The sequence below is a fragment of the Pituophis catenifer genome, unplaced genomic scaffold (genome assembly GCF_029215685.1).
Source record: "Pituophis catenifer annectens isolate HBS135680 unplaced genomic scaffold, rPitCat1.0.hap2 SCAF_3, whole genome shotgun sequence".
Lineage (NCBI taxonomy): Eukaryota > Metazoa > Chordata > Lepidosauria > Squamata > Colubridae > Pituophis > Pituophis catenifer.
In genome coordinates, this window is record NW_027256883.1 from 116,631,097 (window position 1) to 116,655,038 (window position 23,942).

At 38.9% G+C, this 23,942-nt stretch overlaps 1 protein-coding gene across 1 annotated transcript in view; it reads left to right on the plus strand.

The window, feature by feature from the left end:
- HMCN1 (hemicentin 1) overlaps positions 1 to 23,942 on the plus strand; it is a 231,992-nt gene that overhangs the window by 82,498 nt on the left and 125,552 nt on the right. The window contains exons 18-29 of the mRNA XM_070939286.1: positions 1,703 to 1,830; positions 3,780 to 3,924; positions 7,444 to 7,556; positions 9,603 to 9,762; positions 11,319 to 11,493; positions 13,843 to 13,970; positions 14,892 to 15,164; positions 16,989 to 17,084; positions 19,891 to 20,085; positions 20,323 to 20,453; positions 21,423 to 21,570; positions 22,711 to 22,834. Coding sequence (XP_070795387.1) covers positions 1,703 to 1,830; positions 3,780 to 3,924; positions 7,444 to 7,556; positions 9,603 to 9,762; positions 11,319 to 11,493; positions 13,843 to 13,970; positions 14,892 to 15,164; positions 16,989 to 17,084; positions 19,891 to 20,085; positions 20,323 to 20,453; positions 21,423 to 21,570; positions 22,711 to 22,834 — 1,816 coding nt within the window. The remainder of the gene's footprint in view (positions 1 to 1,702; positions 1,831 to 3,779; positions 3,925 to 7,443; positions 7,557 to 9,602; positions 9,763 to 11,318; positions 11,494 to 13,842; positions 13,971 to 14,891; positions 15,165 to 16,988; positions 17,085 to 19,890; positions 20,086 to 20,322; positions 20,454 to 21,422; positions 21,571 to 22,710; positions 22,835 to 23,942) is intronic.

Genomic DNA, 23,942 nt, shown 5'->3' on the forward strand with positions numbered 1-23,942 from the left:
CCATAAACTTATATAAATTCTTCACCAATTCATAACAATTCAACCATAACATTATTTAATATAACTTTTCAGAACAAATCATGTTCCTAAATATAAGTAAATCATTCATTTTCACTATAATATAACTTTTCAAAACAAATCATATCTCTAAATACAGGTATAATCATTCATTTTCACTATTACTATCCTCCCCAAGAAAGAGGATTGTAATTTTTCCTTCTCCATTTTTTCCTGACTTTTTTGTGAACCTTCTGCTTCTGTCTTTTTCCTTCACCTTCTTTTATTTTTATAATTTTTTTTTAATTTGATTTATATGCCGCCCTTCTCCGGAGACTCAGGGCGGCTTACAGTGCGTTAAGCAATAGCCTTCATACATTAAGCAATAGCCTTCGTTCTTGAATTTTTAACTGAAGTTGCTGAACCTCACAATCCTGTTCTCTTCGCAAAGTAATTCCTTTCAGTAAAAACACCTCTCCAACTGTGATTGGGAATCCATTTTTGTAAAAAAATTGTAAAGTTCCACTTTGAATCTTCCTTCTTATATAAGAAATCCCAACGCCTCCTGACAATTTTCCAGTTGTCTGTATCAAAGCCTCTGAAGAAATGTCTCTCAATACTTCCCGGTTACGCTCCTTCAAGCCTCTCTGCCTTTCCTTCTTAATTTGAAAAGCCTCCATTTCATTTTCCAAAGGCACATCAGACTGGATTGTTTCATCCGCCTCTTCATTCAACAACTCATTATTGTTTGACAACTGAAACGATACAGTATCTTCACTTGTATCTTTGTTTTGAATTTGTGTAAAATTCTTCTTGAAAAACCCTTCCATTCTTTACACAAACGCGGAGGTAAATGATTCTAAAATTTCTTCAAAGAGATCCACAGTCAGTATTTGTGTATTTGCTGATGTATGTAATGGTGAGCCTTCATCACTTTCAGAAAAGCCAGCCATTTTTTTCCCCAATAAAACTTTCACTTTGTACTTTTCCAGCAACTAGATCAATTATTCCAATCTTTAAGTGGCACAAGTCTTTTTTTTTTTTTTAGAAATGATTTTTAAATCTTTCTCCTTTTAAAATAAAATCCTCTTCTTTTAAAACAGGGGCTTTCAGCACCACATAATACTTTGTATCTAACTTTAATTTCTCCACGCCCCATTAGAATCAAACGCCATCTTACTTTCCCTTTCTCCCATAGAAATTCAGAGGGAAGTGATAGACTTTTCGGAGTTAAAGTTTAGTACTTGCAATTTTAGTTTCTCCTGTATTGCTCTGCCAGCTTTCAAGTCCAAAATTTTTTTTTTCTTTAAAGTTGAGTTGCTGGGGTGGTCGCGACGTCTAGTTCTGCTTAAAGCCGAAACGTCCCAGGTCCGGAGCAATGAGGGGCTTCCCGGGGAGCTCTCACCCTTTAAGCCCCAGATTTAAGAAAAAACCTGGGGCTCTTGGGGAGCTCTACCCATACCCGTTGGCTCTCTTTCCCCCCTTCTCCCAGGGGGAAAGTTTTCAAGCCGCTAAACAGCTGATTTTGGCTGTTCTAGTGGCTCTAACGGAATCCTGGGGCTGGCACTCACAAAGGAGCGTCTTTCGGCGTCGGCAGAGCCCCCGGAAGTTGAGAAGATGGATTTTTTTGATGCAGTTTTATAGGAACATAAACCATCCTTGTGTTATGATCATTTTTTTCTTTTCCTGTCTCTCTTTGATATAGTTGCACCTCTAATTGCAATGAGTCCTGCAACAGCTAATGTCATTGAAGGACAGCAACTGACTCTGTCATGTATACTGCTGGCAGGGAACCCAATCCCAGAGCGAAAATGGATTAAAAGTAGCATGGTGGTAAGATAATTTTGAATATCCTTTAAAGTTTTCTACTTACTTAAGTTTAAGTACCACCTCTGTTTGATGGTGAAACAGTACCAAAACCATGAACTCTTATGAATAACAGCATTTCATTTCATTTCATTATTTCATTTCATAAGCAGGTGAGACATAACTTACAGTATTGCGTGAAAACTGTTTTCTGACTCAATGAAATTACCTGCTAGATGACTTGGGAAAGTCAGTTTAGGCTAACCACTAGATACTTGTCCAAGTACATTTGGCAAGGACAGACATCTTGAGAAGCAGGAAATAACTCTTATGGGACTCTCCAGAGTTCTTGCAAATTTGGAAAAATTTTATATAATAAATTATCATGATATCCCTAGCTTTTCTGTAGTTGTAATGTGATGCTTGCATTTTTGTGTTTGCTAATTTGCTATTTGACACCCATAAATTAACACCATCTGGAAATTATTTCATTTGAATTGTGCAAAATTCTGTTTCTGGAAAAAGATTTGTGATTACTTATCTATATATGGGAGTGCGATGACTCAGCAGTTAAGAAGCTGAGCTTGTCAGCGGGAAAGCTGGCAGCTCCGTTTTGAGACCCAAGCACTGCATGACGGGGCAAACTCCCATTCTTGTCCCAGCTCCTGCCCACTTAACAATTCAAAAGCATGAAAATGCAAGTAGATAAATAGGTACCACTTCAGTGGGAAGGTAACAGCATTCCGTGTTTCACGCCACACTCTATGCTGCGGTGTGATGCTATTCTGACCACATGACTGTGGAAAGATCTTTGGACAACTCTGGCTCCCTTGGCTAAGTAACGGAGATGAACACTGTCCCCTAGAGTCAGACACAACTGGACATGGGAAATTTTTACTTTTACCTTATCTATATATATCATTGCTTTTTGATGCTGCAGTGAAGAAAGGATAAATATCTGAACTACAGCTTTGGTTTAAATTTGTCTCCAAGTGAATAACTTTACCAGTTAGAGGTAAAGATAAGCAGAAATATATTGTTTCATTAAGCTTCCTTTCAGCTGCAGTTGTAATGGAGGATTTCTAATCAATTTTAAGATTCATGTAGAAGTAGTTTAACTTAATCTGTAGACTATAATCATGTTTTCCTTTCAGGAGAATCATTGGTGTAGATAGTTTTACATATATAAAAATATAACTTAATCTCCCATAGAATGGTTTGTTATAGGCTTGTGCGGATAAGCAGAAGTTTTATTACAATGCATGAACATTGCAAAATGTATTTTTGCCTATAATTTCTAGGATAAAAGAATGGAAAGTTGTGAAGAAAATAAGCTACACATTCCAGTTGCCCTGACAAAGACAGGAAACTCATTTTAAATATGTACTGATCATTAATTCAGTGAAACTATGCTACAACTAGAAACAAGGAAATCTGAACCATACGCTCCAGGAAAGTCTACAGACTTCAAAGGGAGATAATTCCATATGCAGCCCTTAGACTGAATCACTCTTTTTATACCCTTTTGTATTCTTTTATGGAAGCCATGAAAGGAGTAGAACTTTTGCTATATTCCAGTTGAAAAAGTCAAGCTTTACATATGATTTGAAGCCATTTATTGCTTCTTTCACTTTCCCAAGCCCTCATGTCTTTCATTTAGAGGAGAAAGAGGAAGACTGAAGTAAAAAGCACTTCCTGAACTCTGGATGATCCTGTATCTAAATGATGCAAAATGGCTCTAGGTCGTCTAGGTGCAAGAAAGAGGTAGTCATATGGGCTTCTTTATCTTCAAAGGTTGAAAAAAAAAAACTCCAAGCAAATTCAAAATCCCGCAAGAATGCTCTCATTTAAGTCGCCTTGGAAAACATTGGTTAATTAAAAAACAAACAAACAAACCAGAATATGCCAGGTGTAAATGACCAGACTAAGTGGAGAATGGAGATAAGTCTTATCTGCCTTCCCCATTCCAACTCTAGGTGGTCCAGACTCCCTATATCAGCCTCCGGAGTGATGGGAGTCTTCACCTTGAAAGAGTTCGACTACAGGATGCCGGAGGCTACACTTGCATGGCTAACAATGTTGCTGGGACAGACAACAAAACAACTGCTGTCAATGTCTTTGGTGAGTGAAAAATTTAAAGTTATCCTTTTCAGTGTTAAGAATTCACTAGTACTCTATTCATCCTGTGATGATAAGTAGACTGTCACTGAAATTGCACACTAAGTTTAAAACCTCTGCAAATGATCAGTTCAGATGACCAAGCAATGGCCTGTTCCTATAATCTGCCAGTTCCCAGTAGTCTGCTAGTTGTTGAGGAACAAGATCTGACATTACCAGGAGCGAGAATTTAATCCTTGAGAGATTTTATTTATTTATTTATTTATTTATTTATTTATTTATTTATTTATTTATTTATCGGACTTATATGCCGCCCTTTCTCCACAAGGACTCAGGGTGGCTCACAGCAATAAACAACAACAAGTCCAAATTAAAATTCAAACAATAAAAGAATCTAAAATTCCCATTAAAACCCCTTCAGTCCAGGCCAGCCTTAAAACATGGACTTAAAACCATGTTTTAAGATTACGGCGGAAAGAGCAAAGGTCGGGGGCCACCTGGAGCTCCAAGGGGAGCTGATTCCAGAGGGTAGGTGCGCCTACCGAGAAGGCTTGCTTTCTAGGGGCCGTCAGCCAACATTGCTTGGCCGACAGAACCCCAAGTAGGCCCTCTCTGTGTGAGCGCACCGGGCGATGGGGAGCTGTTGCTGGCTGCAGGTGATCCGCTAGATACCCGGGCCTAAGCCATGTAGTTCTTTATAGGTAATCACCAACACCTTGAACCTCACCTGGAGGGCAACCGGTATAGCCAGTGCAGGTCACGCAGGAGGGGTGTGACATGAGAGCATCAGGACACTCTCATCACTACCCGTGCGGCTGCATTCTGCACCAGCTGAAGCCTCCGAGTGGTTTTCAAGGGCAGCCCCATGTAGAGAGCGTTGCAATAGTTAATCCGGGAGGTGACGAGTGTATGGATGACCGTGCGTAAGGCATCTCAGTCCAGGTAGGGGAGCAACTGGCGCACTAGATGAATCTGGGCACATGTCCCCCTAGTCACAGTCGTGACATGGTCTTCTAAGGTTAACCGTGCTTCCAGGAGGACGCCTAAGTTGTGCGCCCTATCCACAGGGGGCAACACCTCTCCCCCTATGACCAAGATGGAATATTTCCTTGGAACCGAGATGCCAGTACCCACAGCCACTCTGTCTTGGCAGGGTTGAGTCGAAGCCTGTTTCTCCCCATCCAGAGCCACATCGCCTCCAGGCATCGGGACATGACGCTGAGGGCATCACTGGGCTGATTCGGGGTGGATATAAAAAATTGGGTATCATCAGCATACTGATGATACCCCACCCCAAAACCACAGATGATCTCCCCCAGCAGCTTCATATAGATGTTAAACAGGGGAGAGATGTTAAGTAGGGGAGAGAGAACCAACCCGTGGGGAACCCCACATGTGAGGGGCCTCAGGGTTGACCTCTGCCCCCCGCCAACACTGCTTACGAGCGTCCAGAGAGGTAGGAGGAGAACCACCATAAAACAGTGCCTCCCACTCCCAACTCCTCGAGGCGCTGCAGCAAGATACCATGGTCGATGGTATCAAAAGCCGTCGAGAGATCTAACAGGACCAGGGCAGAGGAATATCCTCTGTCCCTAGCCCTCCAGAGATCATCCACCAGTGCGACCAATGCTGTCTCGGTGCTGTACCTGGGCCTGAAGCCCTACTGGTACGGGTCTACGTATGATGCTTTATCCAGGACCAGCGGGAGCTGACATCCCACCACGCTCTCAAAAACATTCGCAATAAAGCGAAGGGTGGAGACAGGATGAAAATTGTTTAAAATAACTGGATCCAAGGTGGGCTTCTTGAAGAGGGGCTTCACCACTGCCTCCTTCAAGGCAGCAGGGAAACTCCCCTCAGCCAATGATGCAGTGACCACTGCCTGGATCCAGCTACGTGTAACCTCCCTGGCCGAATAAACAAGCCAGGAGAGACACGGGTCCAACAAACACGTGGTGGTGCTCAGCTTCCCCATGATCCTGTCCACTTCCTCGGGATTGCTTTCAAGTGAATACAGAAATGAATAGAACTGCCGTCATGCAGTGCATCAAAGTGCATGTTTTTACTCAATCCATCCTCTGCTTAGTGTTTTCTACAATGTTCATAGGATAATAAAAGAGAGAAACAATCAGTTGAAATGGAAAGCAAAATTTCCACTCCCACATTCTGCAATTTTGTCTCCTTCAGTTGGTTCCCTGTTTGCTATCTTTCTACTTTATTCTTTTGCCCTCAAAGAGCAAAAGAAATACATTAAACATCATTCATGAGAACTATAGTTTATGGTCATGTCTTTTTCTTATATTCATCATCATAATAAGTGGTGTTCTGCTGATCTTTGACTATAAAAATGATTTAATTTGATTAGTGAGGGATAGTTTGTGGAGTAAAGAAATAAAATCTTCAAATACATTCTGTGTTTTCAATTACAAATAGATCCAACACAACATATATTATGTAAATTTCCCATTTCATACGGCAAGTATACCTAAGGAGTTTTGTTGGAATGCTGAAGGTAATAAACTGGTTCCAGCTGCTCATGAAAGGCAGATGAGATGTGTATGTGTGTTAAAGTTCTTATGTATACAGAATGTGCTAAACAGCTATGTGAAAGAAAAGTCCTTTGTATCCAAAAATGGTCGTCTGAACACAATTTTTCCAGTGAAAGATCCATTGCATGAATTGCTTCAAAGTGGAAGAAGACATCTGTGTCTCACCCAGTGTGTAAGATGTTTTGATCGTACAATGTTCTGGATAAACAGAACATGCGAATAAAAATGCCATCCAAAAATAGGTCTTTTCTATATGAATGTTTTGAAGTAATAATTGTTTCTGCAGACATACTTATTTTTTAATAAAACAGAGGCAGATGAAAGAATTATCCAAATACAGTTTAAAAGGTTTGATCAAGGATTAAAAAGAAAAAGCCAATGAATGGGGTTTAAAGAAACAACTAGTATATTTTTAAAAAACTGCTATACTGATCACACTAAGCACAGTGGATTTGGTTTGTAATGTCCCACCTTTTTTCAGTAGCCTCATTCATCATAATTTTTAAAAAATCTGTGTAAAATTAAGAGATGAACACTTGAAACAACCAATAAAATGCTGTCTTTTCTGCCTAACAAGGAGACAGCAAGTTATTTTTCGTACGTTTTTGCAGTTGAAGATTGTTTTTGATAGCATGTTGGGATTTTAAGAACTGATAAAGTTGTGATAACTATTCAAAATATCAAAGACAAGAAGATTTTGAGGTAGAGATCAAATCTGCATATTTATACTATTAACACAGAGATCCTTCAACAAAAGGAATAACAGCTGACAAGCTTATTTGAAACATTTTTTATTTTTCAGGCATCAGAAGATCAGCAGATGGATATTAACTTCCATGCTTATCTTGCTGCAAAAGTTTTCTGCATAATGTTCCATCCTTAAGATGCCTTATAATAAACAGCAACATCACACATGTAAAATAACATGTCATAAGAAATAATTTGTAAGATACTTGTATATTTGTGTTTTCAGTTCCACCCATAATTCAGCATGGACAACAGATCTTCAGTACTATAGAAGATGTCCCAGTTACATTGCCTTGCAAAGCCAGTGGAGTTCCTAGGCCATCTATAGTATGGTCCAAGGTAATTGCAATGTTTTGATCAACTGAACTTAATGAATTGGTTGTATTTATGTACTTAAAATATTGATAGCCTACACTCTAGCCCCTCCTCAAGAAACCTGCCTTGGATCCAGCTACTTTGAGCAACTTCCGTCCGGTCTCCAATCTTCGCTTTCTTGTGAAGGTTGTTGAGAGTGTGGTTGCACGTCAGCTCCTGGTGGCCCTGGATGAAGCAGAGTACCTAGATCCATGCCAATCGGGTTTCAGGCCCGGATACAGCACAGAGACGGCATTGATCGCGCTGGTGGATGATCTCTGAAGGGCTCGGGACAGAGATTATTCCTCTGTTCTGGTCCTATTAGATCTTTCAGCGGCTTTTGATACCATCGACCATGGTATCCTGCTGTGACGCCTCGAGGGGTTAGGAGTGGGAGACACTGTTTTGCGGTGGTTCTCCTCTTACCTCTCAGGTCGTACGCAAGCGGTGTTGGGGGGGCAGAGGTTGGCCATGAGGCCCCTCACTTGTGGGGTGCCCCAGGGGTCGGTCCTCTCGCCTCTTCTGTTCAACATTTATATGAAGCCACTGGGAGAGATCATCCATGGTTTAGGGGTGAGGTATCATCAGTATGCTGATGATACCCAACTTTTTATATCCACCCCGAACCAGCCCAGTGATGCCCTCAACGTGATGTCCCGGTGCCTGGAAGCGGTACGGGTCTGGATGGGGAGGAACAGGCTTCGGCTCAATCCTGCCAAGACTGAGTGGCTGTGGGTACCGGCATCTCAGTTCGATCAAGAGGTTCCATCTTTGGCTATAGGGGGTGAGGTGTTACCCCCTGTAGACAGGGCACACAACTTGGGTATCTCCTGGACTCACGGTTGAGCTTAGAAGATCATATAACAATCATGACTAGGGGGTCGTTTGCCAGGTTCACCTGGTGCGCCAGTTGCGCCCCTATTTGGATCGGGATGCCCTACGCACAGTTACTCATGTGCTAGTCACCTCCCGTATTGACTACTGCAATGCTCTCTACTTGGGGCTTCCCTTGAAGACCACTCGGAGGCTTCAGCTGGTGCAGAATGCGGCCGCGCGGGTTGTGATGGGAGGATCCCGATACGCCCATGTCACACCCCTCCTGCGTGACTTGCATTGGTTGCCGGTTGCCCTCCGGGTGAGATTCAAGGTGCTGATGATGACCTATAAAGCCCTACATGGCTTAGGCCAAGGATATCTGTCAGACCATCTGCAACCAGCAACAGCTCCCCATCATCCGGTGCGTTCTCACAGGGAGGGCCTACTCAGGGTGCTGTCGACTAGACAATGTTGGCTGGCGACCGCCAGAGGTAGAGCTTTCTCTGTGGGCACACCCACCCTTTGGAATCAACTCCCCTGGGGGCTCCGATTGGCCCCTGACCTTCGCACTTTCCGCCACGAACTAAAAACATGGCTGTTTAAATTGCCCAGCCTGGACTGATGGGGTTTTGATTTTTAATGTATTTTAATATGCGTTTAATATGTATTTTAACATGTTTCTTACTTGGATTGAGATTATATATCTTAATTGTTGTGAGCCGCCCTGAGTCCTATGGAGATAGGGCGGCATATAAATCTAATTAAAAATTTTTAAAAAAACCTGTCTAGACAGTGTATGCCACCATTTAATAGTCCCAGCACATTGAGAAGGCATAATGGTCAGGAATGCTTTCTTAAGACATCTAATTAAGTTTTCTGCCTCCAAATTAGGGCTGCAAATTAGGACAATGGTGCAAGCTTTCAGATTAAGTTTGTCTAATTGTTAAATGTAGTTTAGCAGGTACTTTTCAGAGCTATAGATTTAAAACAGTGTAAAAGGAAGGATAATACTCAAAGGAACAGTTGAGACTAACTCTTAATGTAAACTGAGCCATAACAGCAAACTCTGTAAAAGAAAACAGCAATGACACTATGACTTTGAAGCAAGCTGTGAAGATGCTGAGTTACAGAGGCCATTATTAAGATATGCTCTGGCAGTTTTTACTTCATGTTCCATAAAAAAACCTTCATTTTTATTTTACTCTCTTTTTACAGAAAGGAGAAGTGATTCCTCCCAGCAGTTTAATGTTTTCTGCTGGGTCTGATGGAAGTCTTTATGTGGTTTCTCCAGGAGGTGAGGAGTCTGGGGAATACCTCTGCACTGCAACTAATGCAGCAGGTTATGCCACACGGAAAGTACAGCTGACAGTCTATGGTAAATAAAAATGAAAGTGCAAGAATGAAGTAGTGGGGCTCAATCTAAAATCTCAAGTCTGCAAATAGCATTTGAAACCAGGAGAACAGAACCAACTAGAACAGGGGTGGGTTCTAGTTTACTACCTTTACTACCGGTTCGCAATGGGATCGCGCGTGCGAGCGAAGCGATGCGTGCACGCCTTGCTTCTGCGCATGTGCAGATTGCTTATGATGACATCCAGGGCGGTGGGCAGGGCCTCCTGCCGGTTTTACTACCGGTTCTTGCGAACTGGTCCAAACCGGGGACAACCCACCACTGATCTAGAAGTTGTAAACAAACAAGAGGCAATGGGGAATTTATTATAGTTTGTAATCAAATTATAATGTTAAATTTAAATGCAAGTTAAGACCCTTCTAATTGTTGCTCCAACCCAGTTTTTTTTTTTTTTGTCCTGGCCTGCCTATTTTTGTAACATCACTTTTAGTATGCCGGTCAAAAGCTAAGTATGGCTCTCAACCTTAAAAAATTGGGCATCCCTATTTTATACAGAACTGCCAATATCAGTAATAATTTGGGGCTAAAATGTGTCACAAGAATCGTGATAACTCTGCCTCCTGTTCATTCAACCGGTTGATGTGACTTAGCTGCAATGGGTATAGGCCAGTGGTGGGTTTCAAATTTTTTTACTACCTGTTCTGTGGGTGTGGCTTGGTGGGCATGGCATGGCTTGGTGGGTGTGGCTTGGTGGGCAGGATACTGTAAAATCTCCATTCCACCTCACTCCAGGGGAAGGTTACTGCAAAAACCCCATTTCCTCCCGATCAGCTGGGACTTGGGAGGCAGAGAATAGATGGGGGCGGGGCCAGTCAGAGGTGGTATTTACCGGTTCTCCGAACTACTCAAAATTTCCACTCCCAGTTCTCCAGAACTTGTCAGAATCTGCTGAAACCCACCTCTGGTATAGGCCTCTTTCCCTACTATTCTGCTATAACTTTTGTTGCATATTACAGCTCTCCCTATAATGTTTATTATGATAAAAAAAAACTTTTTATAGGTTATCACTGCATAAGCAGGATCCCTTTCAGAAAACCATTCTGTAGGATAACTGTGTGGTTTACCCCTCCTTCCTTCCTACATTTATTCCACTCTGAAAGTAAGTGTCCATACTAACAGGAAGTTTTGACTGGAGTTTAGGTTTGGGGTTAGATTCATTGAGGTGACTTTGGAACAATAAATAGTATTTCATCTTATCTTCCCATGTGCTGTGTCTGACCGCAACTGCTTTTTGTAATAATGTCCATATTTATCAGTAATGTTCTGTTGGCACAGGAACTGTGATTTCAGGAAAATATCCTCTCTCCTCTTGTACTGGAATTGTATACAACATATCCTCCTCTGTTAAAAGAGGACTTGACCCTTTGGAAAGTTTATCTTGTGTAAGTAGAAGGGGGGACAGAAGGATGGAAAGTGTGAGCTGTTTTGCTTACTGAAACAATTGGAGTTAACCCACTAACCTGAAATGAGATATTATTGCAAGAGCGAGTTAATAATATAATGTGCATGTTTCATTTTAGTAAAACCAAGAGTTTCCAGACCTGGAAATCAGCAAGGAAGTTCATCAGATAACCCAATTGAGATGTCAGTAGCAGCTGGGGAAGAAGTGACACTTCCCTGTGAGGTGAAAAGTTTGCCACCCCCGGTCATCACCTGGGCTAAAGAAATGCAGCTTATCTCTCCATTTTCTCCACGGTAACTTTTATATCATTTCTTAGTTTACTTTGTTTGAATTTCTATACAGATTGTCTCACTGATGTGATCAGAGGCTGCTAGATAACTCTGGCCTTTGTATGGATTATTAATATACACCAAGAATTGAATATTACACTTTGATGCAGTCCCTACTTTTTAAAGGATAATGGAAATTTAATATGTTAGTATATTGTCAGTATCCTATGCAATCATTTGGAGCCTTTTCACAACATGATGGTGTGCTAAATTGTAGTTTCCATATACTCTAGACCAGGGGTCTCCAACCTTAGCAACTTTAAGACTTGTGGACTTCAACTCTCAGAATTCCTCAGCCAGCTTTGGCTGAATTCTGGGAGTTGAAGTCCACAAGTCTTAAAGTTGCCAAGGTTGGAGACTTCTGCTCTAGACTGTAATTTTCATCATCCTTGTAATCCATCACATTATAAGATGAATACTAAATAGATATAATAGAAACATTTATCAAGAATGTGTTTTCAGAGCTATATCCTTTGTATGACTCCCTTTGAAAATACTTACCCTGTTTCTCCGAAAATAGGACCCAACTAGAAAATGGATCCTAGCATGATTTTTCAGAATGCTCATAATATAAGCCCTACCCTCCAAAATAAGTCCCAGTTAAGATTATCGGCCAGATGGATGCATTTAGTACCGTATTTCCCCTCCCCCAAATAAGACCTAACCAGAAAATAAGCCCTAATGCGTCTGTGGAGCAAAAATTAATATAAGACCCAGTCTTATTTTCAGGGAAACACGGTAGGTTTTTTTTTCTGGTAAAGAATATCTTTGTGAGGAAGCATCAAAAAGCCTGGAGTTTTGGCTTATCTCAGAAATCCAAAACAAAGCCATGTATCTTGCTGGTATCTTGCCTTATTGTTGAGTCTTTAAACAGCACATCCATTGTAAGAACTGGGTTTTTTTTTTCTGTTAAAGAATATCTTTGTGAGGAAGCATCAAAAGGCCTGGAGTTTTGGCTTATCTCAGAAATCCAAAACAAAGCCATGTATCTTGCTGGTATCTTGCCTTCTTGTTGAGTCTTTAAACAGCACATCCATTGTAAGAACTGGGTTACTAAAGGAATGATTAGAAGTTACCTCTACTGTTGGCATGTCTTACTTCTCCCTCTTTCTTATCTTGAATCCTTTAAGATAGAGGTCAGTCTGGAAATGAGAGAGGACTGAGTTTGACAGCATCAATGTTGGTAGTCACTGATAGGCAATTAATTTGATTAAGGCATTAATGGATTCTACCTGTTCTATCTTGCAGGATTGATGGGAGTTTTTGTCACGTACTGTTCCCTTTTGGTACTAGATAAGAGTTAATGAAATTCAAGAGAGATTGGATTTAGATCATTTGTGAGAATCTAGCCTGATTCCTCTTTTGACACTCTCTCCCCCAGACTCTGCCAATCCTTCTCCTCCCACAAAACTAGAAAGCTTTCTGGGTCTTTCTTCACCAACTCAGTCTCCACAGCGACAGTGTAATCTGCATTTATTGACTTACAATATTTATACACCACTTTTCATTATAAAAGAAGCATTGCAGTTGACAGAAACATGGTAGTCTTCATTTGTCTTTATGAATCCACACAGGTTTTGCCCTAGTTCTTCACTTTATTATCTTTAGATTTAATAAAATATGCATTGATTTGAGAATACATGAGGATCCATTAAATTTATTTGTCATTAGATTTTTTTTTTTTGTTGCTATTATTGGTTAACAGAAATATGCACAGAATACAGTGAGCACTTGGAGTATTGCCACAGCATTCAATGATTAAAAGTAAGCGGATACAGTAAACTATTTTAAAATTATCAAAAATAACACAAAACCACGATAAAAATAAAATAGTATAAATAATATTTTGGAATGAATTCTGCAGGCCAGAGAGTATCATCCCAAAGGCACCATTTCTGATTGGGTTTTTTTTTTTTTTTTTTTTTTTTTGATAGGGACCATCAGAGCAAGTTTTGAATTCCTAACACATATACTGTTTTGGTATCTTTGAGGGATGCATTTTTTTAAAAAAAATGTAAAAGAGGGTAGAAAATGGCTCCAATTTGGTTGTTAACTGGATTCGAAATGGAAGTCTGCAGACTGTTGACTCTTACTTCATTCCTCAACTATGCAGAATGAAGAAGTCAGAGGGCAAGAGCAATTAAGGGAAAAAATGGAAGATTAGTCTGTACAAAAGTAATACTGAACAGATGCTCTTTGATGTGCAACATTTATTATTAATGCTCCTGTAAGAGACTTTCATGTTCTTATAAATATTTATAGTCATCTGTATTTCCTGTGGGTTTTTTTCCCACCTCCCCCCCAACCCCCCAGACATACCTTACTCTCTTCAGGTTCAATGAAGATCACTGAGACATTGGTATCAGACAGTGGCCTGTACATCTGTGTGGCCACAAATATTGCTGGAAATGCAACCCAAAAAATAAAACTAAATGTACACGGTAAGAATCCTCTGCTTTCAATAATAAATATTGAATTAAATTAATAATGGGTATTGAATGAATTAGTAACTCAAATAATATTAACTTAATTAATATTAAGGTTAATTAAGGTTACTGGCATCAGATTCAAATTGGATTGGGGGGTGAGGGAGTCCCGAGGGTGTACTTTATTTATTATGTACTTTATGTGTTTAGGGGAGAAGATTAATAAGTAATAGTATCAGAACTTTATTTTTAAATATTTTTTCAATCTGTCTTTTGGCCCAGTAAATCTATTTAGAGTCTGTTTGCAACACAAAATTATGCAATGGAGAGTTAATTTTTAAAAACATTTCTCAGTGCAATACACTACTTTCCCACTGCCTGCACCATTGATACCCGCAACCTACTCACAGGTACCATTATCTTTCTTAATTTTCCCCTTCCACAAGGCTACAGAAACTACCTATTGCTTCTAATTGCTGACATCCTGAATCTTCTTGTGTAACATAATAGCTTCTCATAGATCTCAACAGCCTAAATAAGACTTGCTGCTTGGCCACAATTTACAGGAACGATCTATGCTCATTAAATGAAAAGGATCTGCTGCACCTTTTTATAATAATATGTATTTTTCAAAAGATAATCATTTAAAATGGGAATGCCATGGCTCAATGGTTAAAGATGCTGGAAAGATGACAGCCTGGGCCCTAGACCTGAGCCCTGCACAATGGGGTGAGGTCTCATTCCTTGCCCCAGTTCCTGCCCACCTAGCTGTTTGAAAGCATGCAAATGTGAATAGGTTAACAGGTATCACTTTGATGGGAAAGTAACATAATTTATCTTTTAGCATGCTATGTTGTGTTCTTCATGTTTTACTGAATGATCTTCTAAAATCTTTCTGTATTTAATTTATTATTATTATTGTTATTTTTTATTTAGTTCCTCCAAAGATACAACATGGGCCTCGTGTGATTAAAGCAAAGGCTGGTAATAGAGTTGATATACATTGCAGTGCTCAAGGAATCCCATCTCCAACAATTACTTGGTTTAAAGATCAACAACCCCTATTGATAGACAACAAACAATATGCTTCTTCTCTGGATGGAACACTGAGTATCATCAAAGTTGTGCTTTCAGATGCTGGAATCTATAAATGTGTGGCAAGTAATATTGCTGGTCATGATGAAGCTGAGATAATGATCCAAGTTCAAGGTAATGTTAACATTATAGTGAAAAAGTGCATAAGAAGAATTATCATTTTTTAAAAGAGGTTATGTTTACACCTACAGCAAATAATTGGATTATAAGAGTTTTTTTTGTTTTTATTGAGCGTATTCAAACACATACGAATAACCTTGAGGGAGAATATCCTACTGCACGTATATATACAATAAGGTACAGAGGTTCCTTTTCAGCCAGTCAAATGTCTATATATCTCTATCTCTGTCTCTGTCTCTGTCTCTGTCTCTGTCTCTGTCTCTGTCTCTGTCTCTGTCTCTGTCTCTGTCTCTGTCTCTGTATACATACATACATACATGCATGCATACATGTGTGTGTGTGTGTGTATATATCTTCCCAATATATTATTTATTATCGTGAATCTCATGGGAAACTTTAAATGACATGGAATTCACTTTTTCCATTGGTTCAAAAATGCAAAATTAGATATGTTAACTCTGTTTTGAAATTTTTTACTTATAGCAATTGAATTATAATTTTTAAACCACCAACTAATCCTGAAGTATCTTTATTTAATTTTTTAATGTTGATTTCTCTTCCATTCTGTAGTCTAAAAATCATTCATAAAACGTAAATAAAGTAAAAGGAAATTGACAACATAAGCTTAAAACTAACAGGAGTTCATTTTTCCTAGAATTCAATACAATTGTTTGTAGAATATAAGAAAATTTACAGTTGCATTAAAGCAGGTGAACTGGACTAGTAAATGAGAGGTATCTTTCTTGGAAGATGAACTATTGATATTAGAAATTATATCGGACACAGGCAATTTCATACAGTCAGACTACCGCTTTACCTAATGCTATCTACCCTTAGTTGCTTTCTCCAAGTTTCAGTGGAAGTTTTTATTGCACCCTGAAGCAAATTGTGTGAGTAGTTACAAGAGAAGAGAAGGATGGCCATCATCATATATATGTTTTATTGAAAAAAATACTTTATTTTTGATGTCAGTAAGGGTAAAATCAAGGCAAGTATAAAAATATGTAACATTTCACTTTAGCAGGAAAGGAAGTTCAGGTATCTAAATCTGACTAGTTGATAGGAATAACAGAGGGGTACCATTGCTTCTCTGATTTGCTAATCAGTAGATTGCAACAGAAAGGCACAAATCCAGTTTGTGAGAAAATTCTTAATTTATATCCAAATATTCTGAGGAATATAGCAGTGAATTACGACTTACGTGATGTTGCTTCTGTTTCTTCCTGATATTTGTACACAGAAAAGTTTTTTTCTCAGAGTTTCCTTAGCATACCATGAAGCCTCTGAACCAAGTAAACAAAAATGTAATACATTATATGTAATTTATAATAAAAAATTACTATATATATATATATATATATATATATATATATATATATGTATATATGTATGTATGTATGTATGTATATATGTATATACTATGTTTTCCCAAAAATAAAAACCTGTCTTATATTTTTTGAACCCCGAAATAAGTACTTGGCCTTATTTTTGGGGAGAGCTTATTATTTTGGGGTGCGTGGAGCAAGATGGGGTTCCTCTTGCAGTCTTACCTGATTTCCAGTTCTGTCTCCCCAACCAGAGTAAATGGCGGGGACCAGCTGCGCATGCGTTTAAATATTTTTTGGGAGGGCTTATTTTGGGGGGGGCTTATTTTAGCGCATGCGCTCAAAAGCCCAATTGGGCTTATTATCAGGGGATGTCTTTGTGTGTGTGTGTAAATTTATGCCATTTTGAGAATTTCAAAGGTTTATAAACTGGAATTTGGGAAACCTACCCAATAGTATAAATAAAGTTCATATTCCATTCATTTTGTATTAGAACCTCCAACTGTTGGAGCACTTGATCCACCATACAACTCTCCATTTCAAGAAAGAATAGCAAAAGAACAAATTGCCTTCCCATGTCCAATCAAAGGTACAGAGCATCATAAATTTCTGAGTGGAGACTTTCCATTTTGGAGAATGTTGACTTTTGTAAACTGATGATTCTATTATTTCTTGCTTAATTAAATTTATTAGCTACTCAACTTTAATGGACTATAGATGGCGTACAAAGAAGGGAAATATAAAAACAACTGAAAACAACTGACCCATACAGACAACCCAGACTAAATCATTCAGAATAAAGTAATCTAATAGACAGCATAAACAACAACCACCACCATCACAACACTAACAAAAACAGAGGCAATTGAACAAATATAAAGATCAACTCCGGGCCAATTTCAAAATTTTGAAATCAGGTTTTCAAAACATTTCTGGAACCCCAGCAGAGAGGGCATCCTTATCTCTGGGTGCATGCTGTTCTACATGGTGGGGCCATAATAGAGAAGGCATGCTTCCTAGACCCTACAAGAAGACAATGGGGCCTGGACCGCAGCCATGCTGTTGGAACATACTAAGCAGGCAGAAATAGTTGAGATAAATGGGTTTTTTAAATATTCAGGTCCTATGCCATGCAGGGTTTGATAGGTAATAACCAGCACTTTGAATTAAATAACCAGCAGTTCACCAGTCTCTGGAATGGGAGGATTAGGCCTTCCATCTTTTATAATAATCACTTGACTGCGATGGTGGTGTTATTATTTTTTAAATAGTAAATTAATACTACCCTGCAGACAGAAGCCAAACTTTAGATCACACCACCAAAGTTTGGTATTTTCCAATATTTTAAAGCTGATTTGCTGTGGCTGTGTTAATAGCCAGTTTGCTATAGTGGAAAAATGTATATTTGAGTATACAGTAGTGGCCAAGATTGTGGAAACCTTTCGGAAAAAGAATATTTTTGAGGTTTGATGGCTAATAACACCACTTTTTCTTTTTCTTTTTTTGAGTTTCAAGATAATCATATTCCACTGCTGAATGGCCTGGGAATAGCCCAAACCTTAATCCAATTGAAAATCTGTGGAGCCAGCTAAAGAAACTTGTTAGTCGGAAGTCACCCAGCAATAAAACCCAGTTACTGTAATAGAAGCAATCATTCAATCTTGGTTTCACATTATAACAGCTGCAGAACTAAAAAACTTGGTTCATTCCATGGGAAGACGTTGTAAGGCTGTAATTCATGCTAAAGGTTACCCAGTACGCTTGCACAGAGAGGGCCTCCTCAGGGTGCTGTCAGCCAAGCAATGTTGGCTGGCGGCCCCCAGGGGGAGAGCCTTCTCTGTGGGGGCACCCAACCTGTGGAATGAGCTACCTCCTGGAATACGACTGATCCCGGACCTCCGCGCTTTCCGAAAGGCCCTGAAGACTTATTTATTCCAGCAAGCTGGCTATCTTAAAATGGTTTTAATGGGGTTTTTAAATTTTTGATTTTATTGATTCTGGGTTTTAAATTGGGAACTTTTCGATTTTGTGGATCTGGGATTTTAAATTGGAAATGCTGATGATTTAATTTATTTTTAGTTTTTTCTTAACTTTTGTACTATATGTGTTTTAAGTTTGGCTGTTCACTGCCCTGAGGCCCCTTGGGGAGAAGGGTGGTATACAAGTTGAATTAATAAATAGATAAATAATTAAACTAAGTATTAACTGACGTGATAATTTTTGTAAATCTCATTTTTTCTATGTGTTTCACTTTTCATCTTTATACTGTAACTGCTATTCTAATAGCAAATCCTTCATAAAAGTTATTGCATTACAGTCTTGATTAAATTATCTTTCCATTGATATATAATTTTATGGTACTACTAAAAAAAAGTGCTCTTATTAGCTAGTTTTAGAAAATACACTTTTCCCAAAAGGTTTCCACAATTTTGGCTACTACTGTATGTAGCATCTGTGCTATTGTCTTCTTGAAAATGTTTCCCACATGGTGCTACTTGAAATAAGCAGCTTATATATTAATGATATCAGTCCTTCCTATAATGTTGGAATTGTTTGTTTTATTTGGCTAGCAGGCTGCAAGAGGCTTGTGTTGTTGTTTTTGGCCGTCTTTTGCTTAGGGAAAATGACATCTTAGACTTCCCTTTTTGCCTCCAGGTAGATGGGTTAAACAAAGTCAGTTTCCTCTTCTGAAAAGGATTTTCAGAATTTTTAAAAACACATTTCATGGGAGGTGATGGGAAGTTATAAGGCTTGCCAGCCAATCTGCTTAAAGGCAGGTCTAAATCAAATAAGGATAAATAAAGTCAAAAGCCAGTTCTTTGGAGCCTCTTTAACCACATCTCGTCTATGTATCTCCATGTATGTATTAGTATGTAAGATTATGGCTACATGGAGATTTCTTTGTGATTAAGGGGAAGGTTGTATATATAAGTATGGGAAGGTATACATAGAGAAGAAAATTTGTTTAGATGCATGCTCATGTTTAAGTGTATATAAGTAATAAGTGAACCTATCAGGTCTGCCTGGTCTTCATATGACTGCCCTATTGCAGAATACTATGGATCATTTGGGGTAGTAGCAGGATAAAGAAAGACATCTTGGGGTATAAAAGAAGGAGATATTCTGCTGCCTCTGATAATAATGAGTGCCACTTGTTTAAATAACAAATATAAAGGAGAATGTAGAGAGAGAATGTGTAGACAATTCTATCTGCTATTTCAACCATAAAACAATGAAGAGATTTTGGGGAGGAGGGTCTATGCCAGTTCAGAGGCTCTTGAATAGGGTGCATATGTCGTTAAAAATTACCAAATACTTTATTCTGAAATGCTATCTATTTTTTTTTGAACTTGAAATTAAGTGGAATATTTAGAACCCTTTGTTTTATAATATAGGTACCCCAAAACCTATGATAAAATGGCTACATAACAATAGGGAGCTTACGGGCAGTGAACCTGGGCTTTCAATTTTGGAAGATGGAACTTTGCTGGTCATTGCCTCTGCCACACCTTACAACAGTGGAGAATATATCTGCACAGCAATCAATGAAGCTGGGAACACAGAAATAAACTACAGTCTGAAAGTTTATGGTAAACTAACCGTTTTGCTGGGAGTTAATGTTACTTCATTCTAAATTTTCGAAAGTGGTAATTGAGGTATAATTACCGTAGATATTAACATTAGCTGTGTTAAAATAAAAATTAGAAACGAACTAATTCGAACTTGCACGTGTAAAAGCCAAATAACTAAAAGGGCTGAGAATATTGAAATAAAATCAATTATACAAATAAGTCACTTTGTTTAAATATTTACTTATTTGATTGCAGTTCCACCTGAAATCAAAGATCAGGACAAAGTGACCAATGCATCTGTGGCCATTAACAAGCCTTTAGGTCTGTTCTGTGAAGTATCTGGTGATCCTTTTCCAGTCATCACTTGGTATAAAGATGATGTGCAGGTACACTAACATATTATCCATATTTTTCTTAGATCAAAAATGAAATTAGGCTGAAAGCATGTGATAAAAATTATGAATATTTTGTAAGTTTTTGATATGTTATGAGGCTGGCAGCATTTCAAACATGTATGAACAAAACCAGACTGAGTTTCACATGAGTGGATTATTATTTTGATGCAATCTCATATAGGAATATTACTGAAAATAATGTTCAACCTCTGTTCTTCCTATAACCCTATTTGACTAAAGCAGTATAAAAATACATTCCCATCAGAGTTGCAGGCTTTCCATCCAAAAAAGGATCTCCCCACCCCCCCAAAAAATAGCTGGAGGCAAAACAAAATTCAAGTACCTAAAGAGTGGATCTTGGTTCCAACTTCTGCTAACCATGAAGTTCTCTGCATTAATGGACATTTTCCTAAACTCATTTTGGGATCTGAAGAATAGGTTGAAGCAGGGGTGGGTTCTACTTACCTTTACTACCTGTTCGCAACGGGAGCGTTCATGGGTGCTTCTGCGCATGCACAGAAGTTTCTGCGCATGCGCAGATCGTCCATTATGACATCCGGGCAGGTGGGCGGAGCCTCCTGCTGCTTTTTCTACCGGTTCGCAAGAACCAGACAGAACCAGGAGCAACCCACCACTGGGTTGAAGGGATTAGAGGGGTTGCTGTAACTCCAAACAGTAATAGTCTCTTCAGACTGCTGCCTTCATACCTATCCCATTAAAAGAGCAATACAAGAGACACTGAATTAGACAGCTCTCTTCATCATTCACTGCGGCTTCCCCAGAAGAATCTATCCTGTCAAAGTCCAGAAGTTTATGGTAATTTCCAAAGTAGGAATTGTTATTTAGTTTCTATTATTATTCCTGGTTGCAAGGTATGCTATAAAACTTATCTAATTAAGCACAAACAATTATCTGGTATATTTAGCAGATATAACCTCAATTATGCCTGAATCTTTTCAGGTTCTGGAGGGCAGCAGTTTGCAAATTTTGGAAAATGGAAAGTGGTTGAAACTTCTTAAAGTTGCAACTGATGATGCTGGCCAGTATTCATGTAAAGCCACCAGTATAGCTGGGAGTTCAGAGAAGTTTTTCACTCTAGATGTGCAAGGTTGGTACACTTAACTATGATTATGATATGAAATTAAATATGAAGTGCCCTTGGCATTTCAGAAATATATGCTTAGGTATGTAATACAAGCATGAAGTACTCAGTAGTAAATTATCTCTCATACAGTCTTTAAGAAGGGATGCAGTGACTCAGTGTCTAAGACGCTGAGCTTGTCAATTGAAAGGTCGGCAGTTCAGTGGTTCGAATCCCTAGTGCCACGTAACAGGGTGAGCTCCCGTTACTTGTCCCAGCTTCTGCCAACCTAGCAGTTCGAAAGCAAGTAAAAATTGCAAGTAGAAAAACAGGGACGGTGGGAAGGTAACAGCGTTCCGTGTGCCTTTGGCATTTAGTCATGCCAGCCACTTGACCACGGAGACGTCTTTGGACAGCACTGGTTCTTCGGCTTTGAAACGGAGATGAGCACTGCCTCCTAGAGTCGGGAATGACCAGCACATATGTGTGAGGGGAACCTTTACCTTTACTTTTACCTTTACCTTTACCTTTACCTTACAGTCTTTAAAATATATTATAAATAACTGACTAACCTTATTATCTTGCATTATTATTTTGATGTGATATGGATCCATTAAAAGGACAAGAGAGCAAGAAAACAACACACTTAAGCCTAAAAGAATTATTCAGGACTCCAGATTATTTGTACTTGCTTTGTCTAGTTTTTAACCCTGGATATTTGAAATGATATGAACCTTGAAGCAGCGTTATTTAGGCTTTTAGGTTATTTAATGCTCTATTAATCATTCCTAAAACTCTAAAAATAGCCAGCTCTGTGAACTACTTTTCCTGGTTCACTGCTCCAATTCATTCCTTTAATTAATGATGCTGTGTGTCTCACTTTTAAACAACCAGTACAAACCTCTCATTGCAATTAATCCCAAAATTATCTTTATTCAAATGTCAACCTAGTGTGAAAACATATTTATATTGCAGATTTCCTCAGTGAAATGCTAATCTGGGTGCTATAAGCTATTTAATATGTATTTCGGGTGTGAAAAGAAAGGAGCTTATTTCCAGGATTAGCTTCCATTTTTTGTTTCCTAAAAGCACTTTGCAGTATTTTAATAGGGCTTCCCATTTAATTGTCACCCCTTGTTGTTTTCTCTTGTTGTCTCCTTCCTATAGTTCCACCCATTATAAGAGATGCTGGACCCAATGAATTTTCAGTCATCCTCAGCCAACAGGCAACTTTAGAATGCAGAGTCAGTGGGTCTCCTTTTCCTATCATCCAGTGGTTCAAAGATGGCAAGTAAGGGCTAATTCATAAACCTTTCTAACATGACTTATAGATGAAGAAGCTTGCTGCCTTTCAATATAGTAAATGCAGTGTCCTTTTCTTTGACGTTGCATCATGTCTTAAGAATTAATTTAAGTAAAAAGAAATTAATATGAAGCAATGGTGGGATTCAAATTTTATTACTACCGGTTCTGTGGGCATGGCTTTACTTTACTTTTTATTTTGGATTTATATACCGCCTTACTCCTGAAGGACTCAAGGCGGTGAACAGCCAAAAGATAAAACACACATAATACAAAATTTTAAAAAACAATGTAAAAGCACATTAAATAATTTGGCCCATACAGATTAAAACACCCCTATTGTTTTAAAACAAATTTAAAATTAACAATTAAAAGGAAGTTAGGCCAGGCCAGCCTGTTGAAATAAAAAGGTCTTGAGGGCATGGGGGGAAAGTTAGGCCATGAACTAACTAGGCCAGTTAGTTCATGGCCTAGTTAGGTCAGGCCATGAACTAACTGGGTCAGGTCCATAACTGTCATGGAAGCCAACTCCCGGGCTGCCTCAGATGCCTCACAGACGGATGGCAGGTTAAAATCCCCCATGACCATAAACCCCATGACCATAAGCGGTGGCGGTTGATACCTCCAAACTTGGGCTTGGTGGGTGTGGCAGGAGAAGGATACTGTAAAATTTCCATTCCCTCCCGATCAGCTGGGACTCGGGAGGCAGAGAATAGATGGGGCCAGGGCCAGTCAGAGGTGGTATTTACTGGTTCTCCGAACTACTCAAAATTTCCGCTACTGGTTCTCCAGAACTGGTTAGAACCTGCTGAATGCCACCTCTGATATGAAGATCACAAGTCTTGGAAACCTGTTAGTTTTTATGGATAGGGTACTTTCTTCACATTATCATTTTCTAGATTAATTGTTAATGAAACTGAAAGAATCTTGTATATCCTGTTCTATATTTCCCCCAAAAATGAATTACTCAGGATTTCCCACAGTGTAATTTTTGATATTATTTTATTTTGCAGCGTACCTGTCCTTATGAAAGCTTTATTTACAAACATTTTATTAAATTGATGCCATTTTAAGATGTTTTTTTTCCCTCCCTCCCA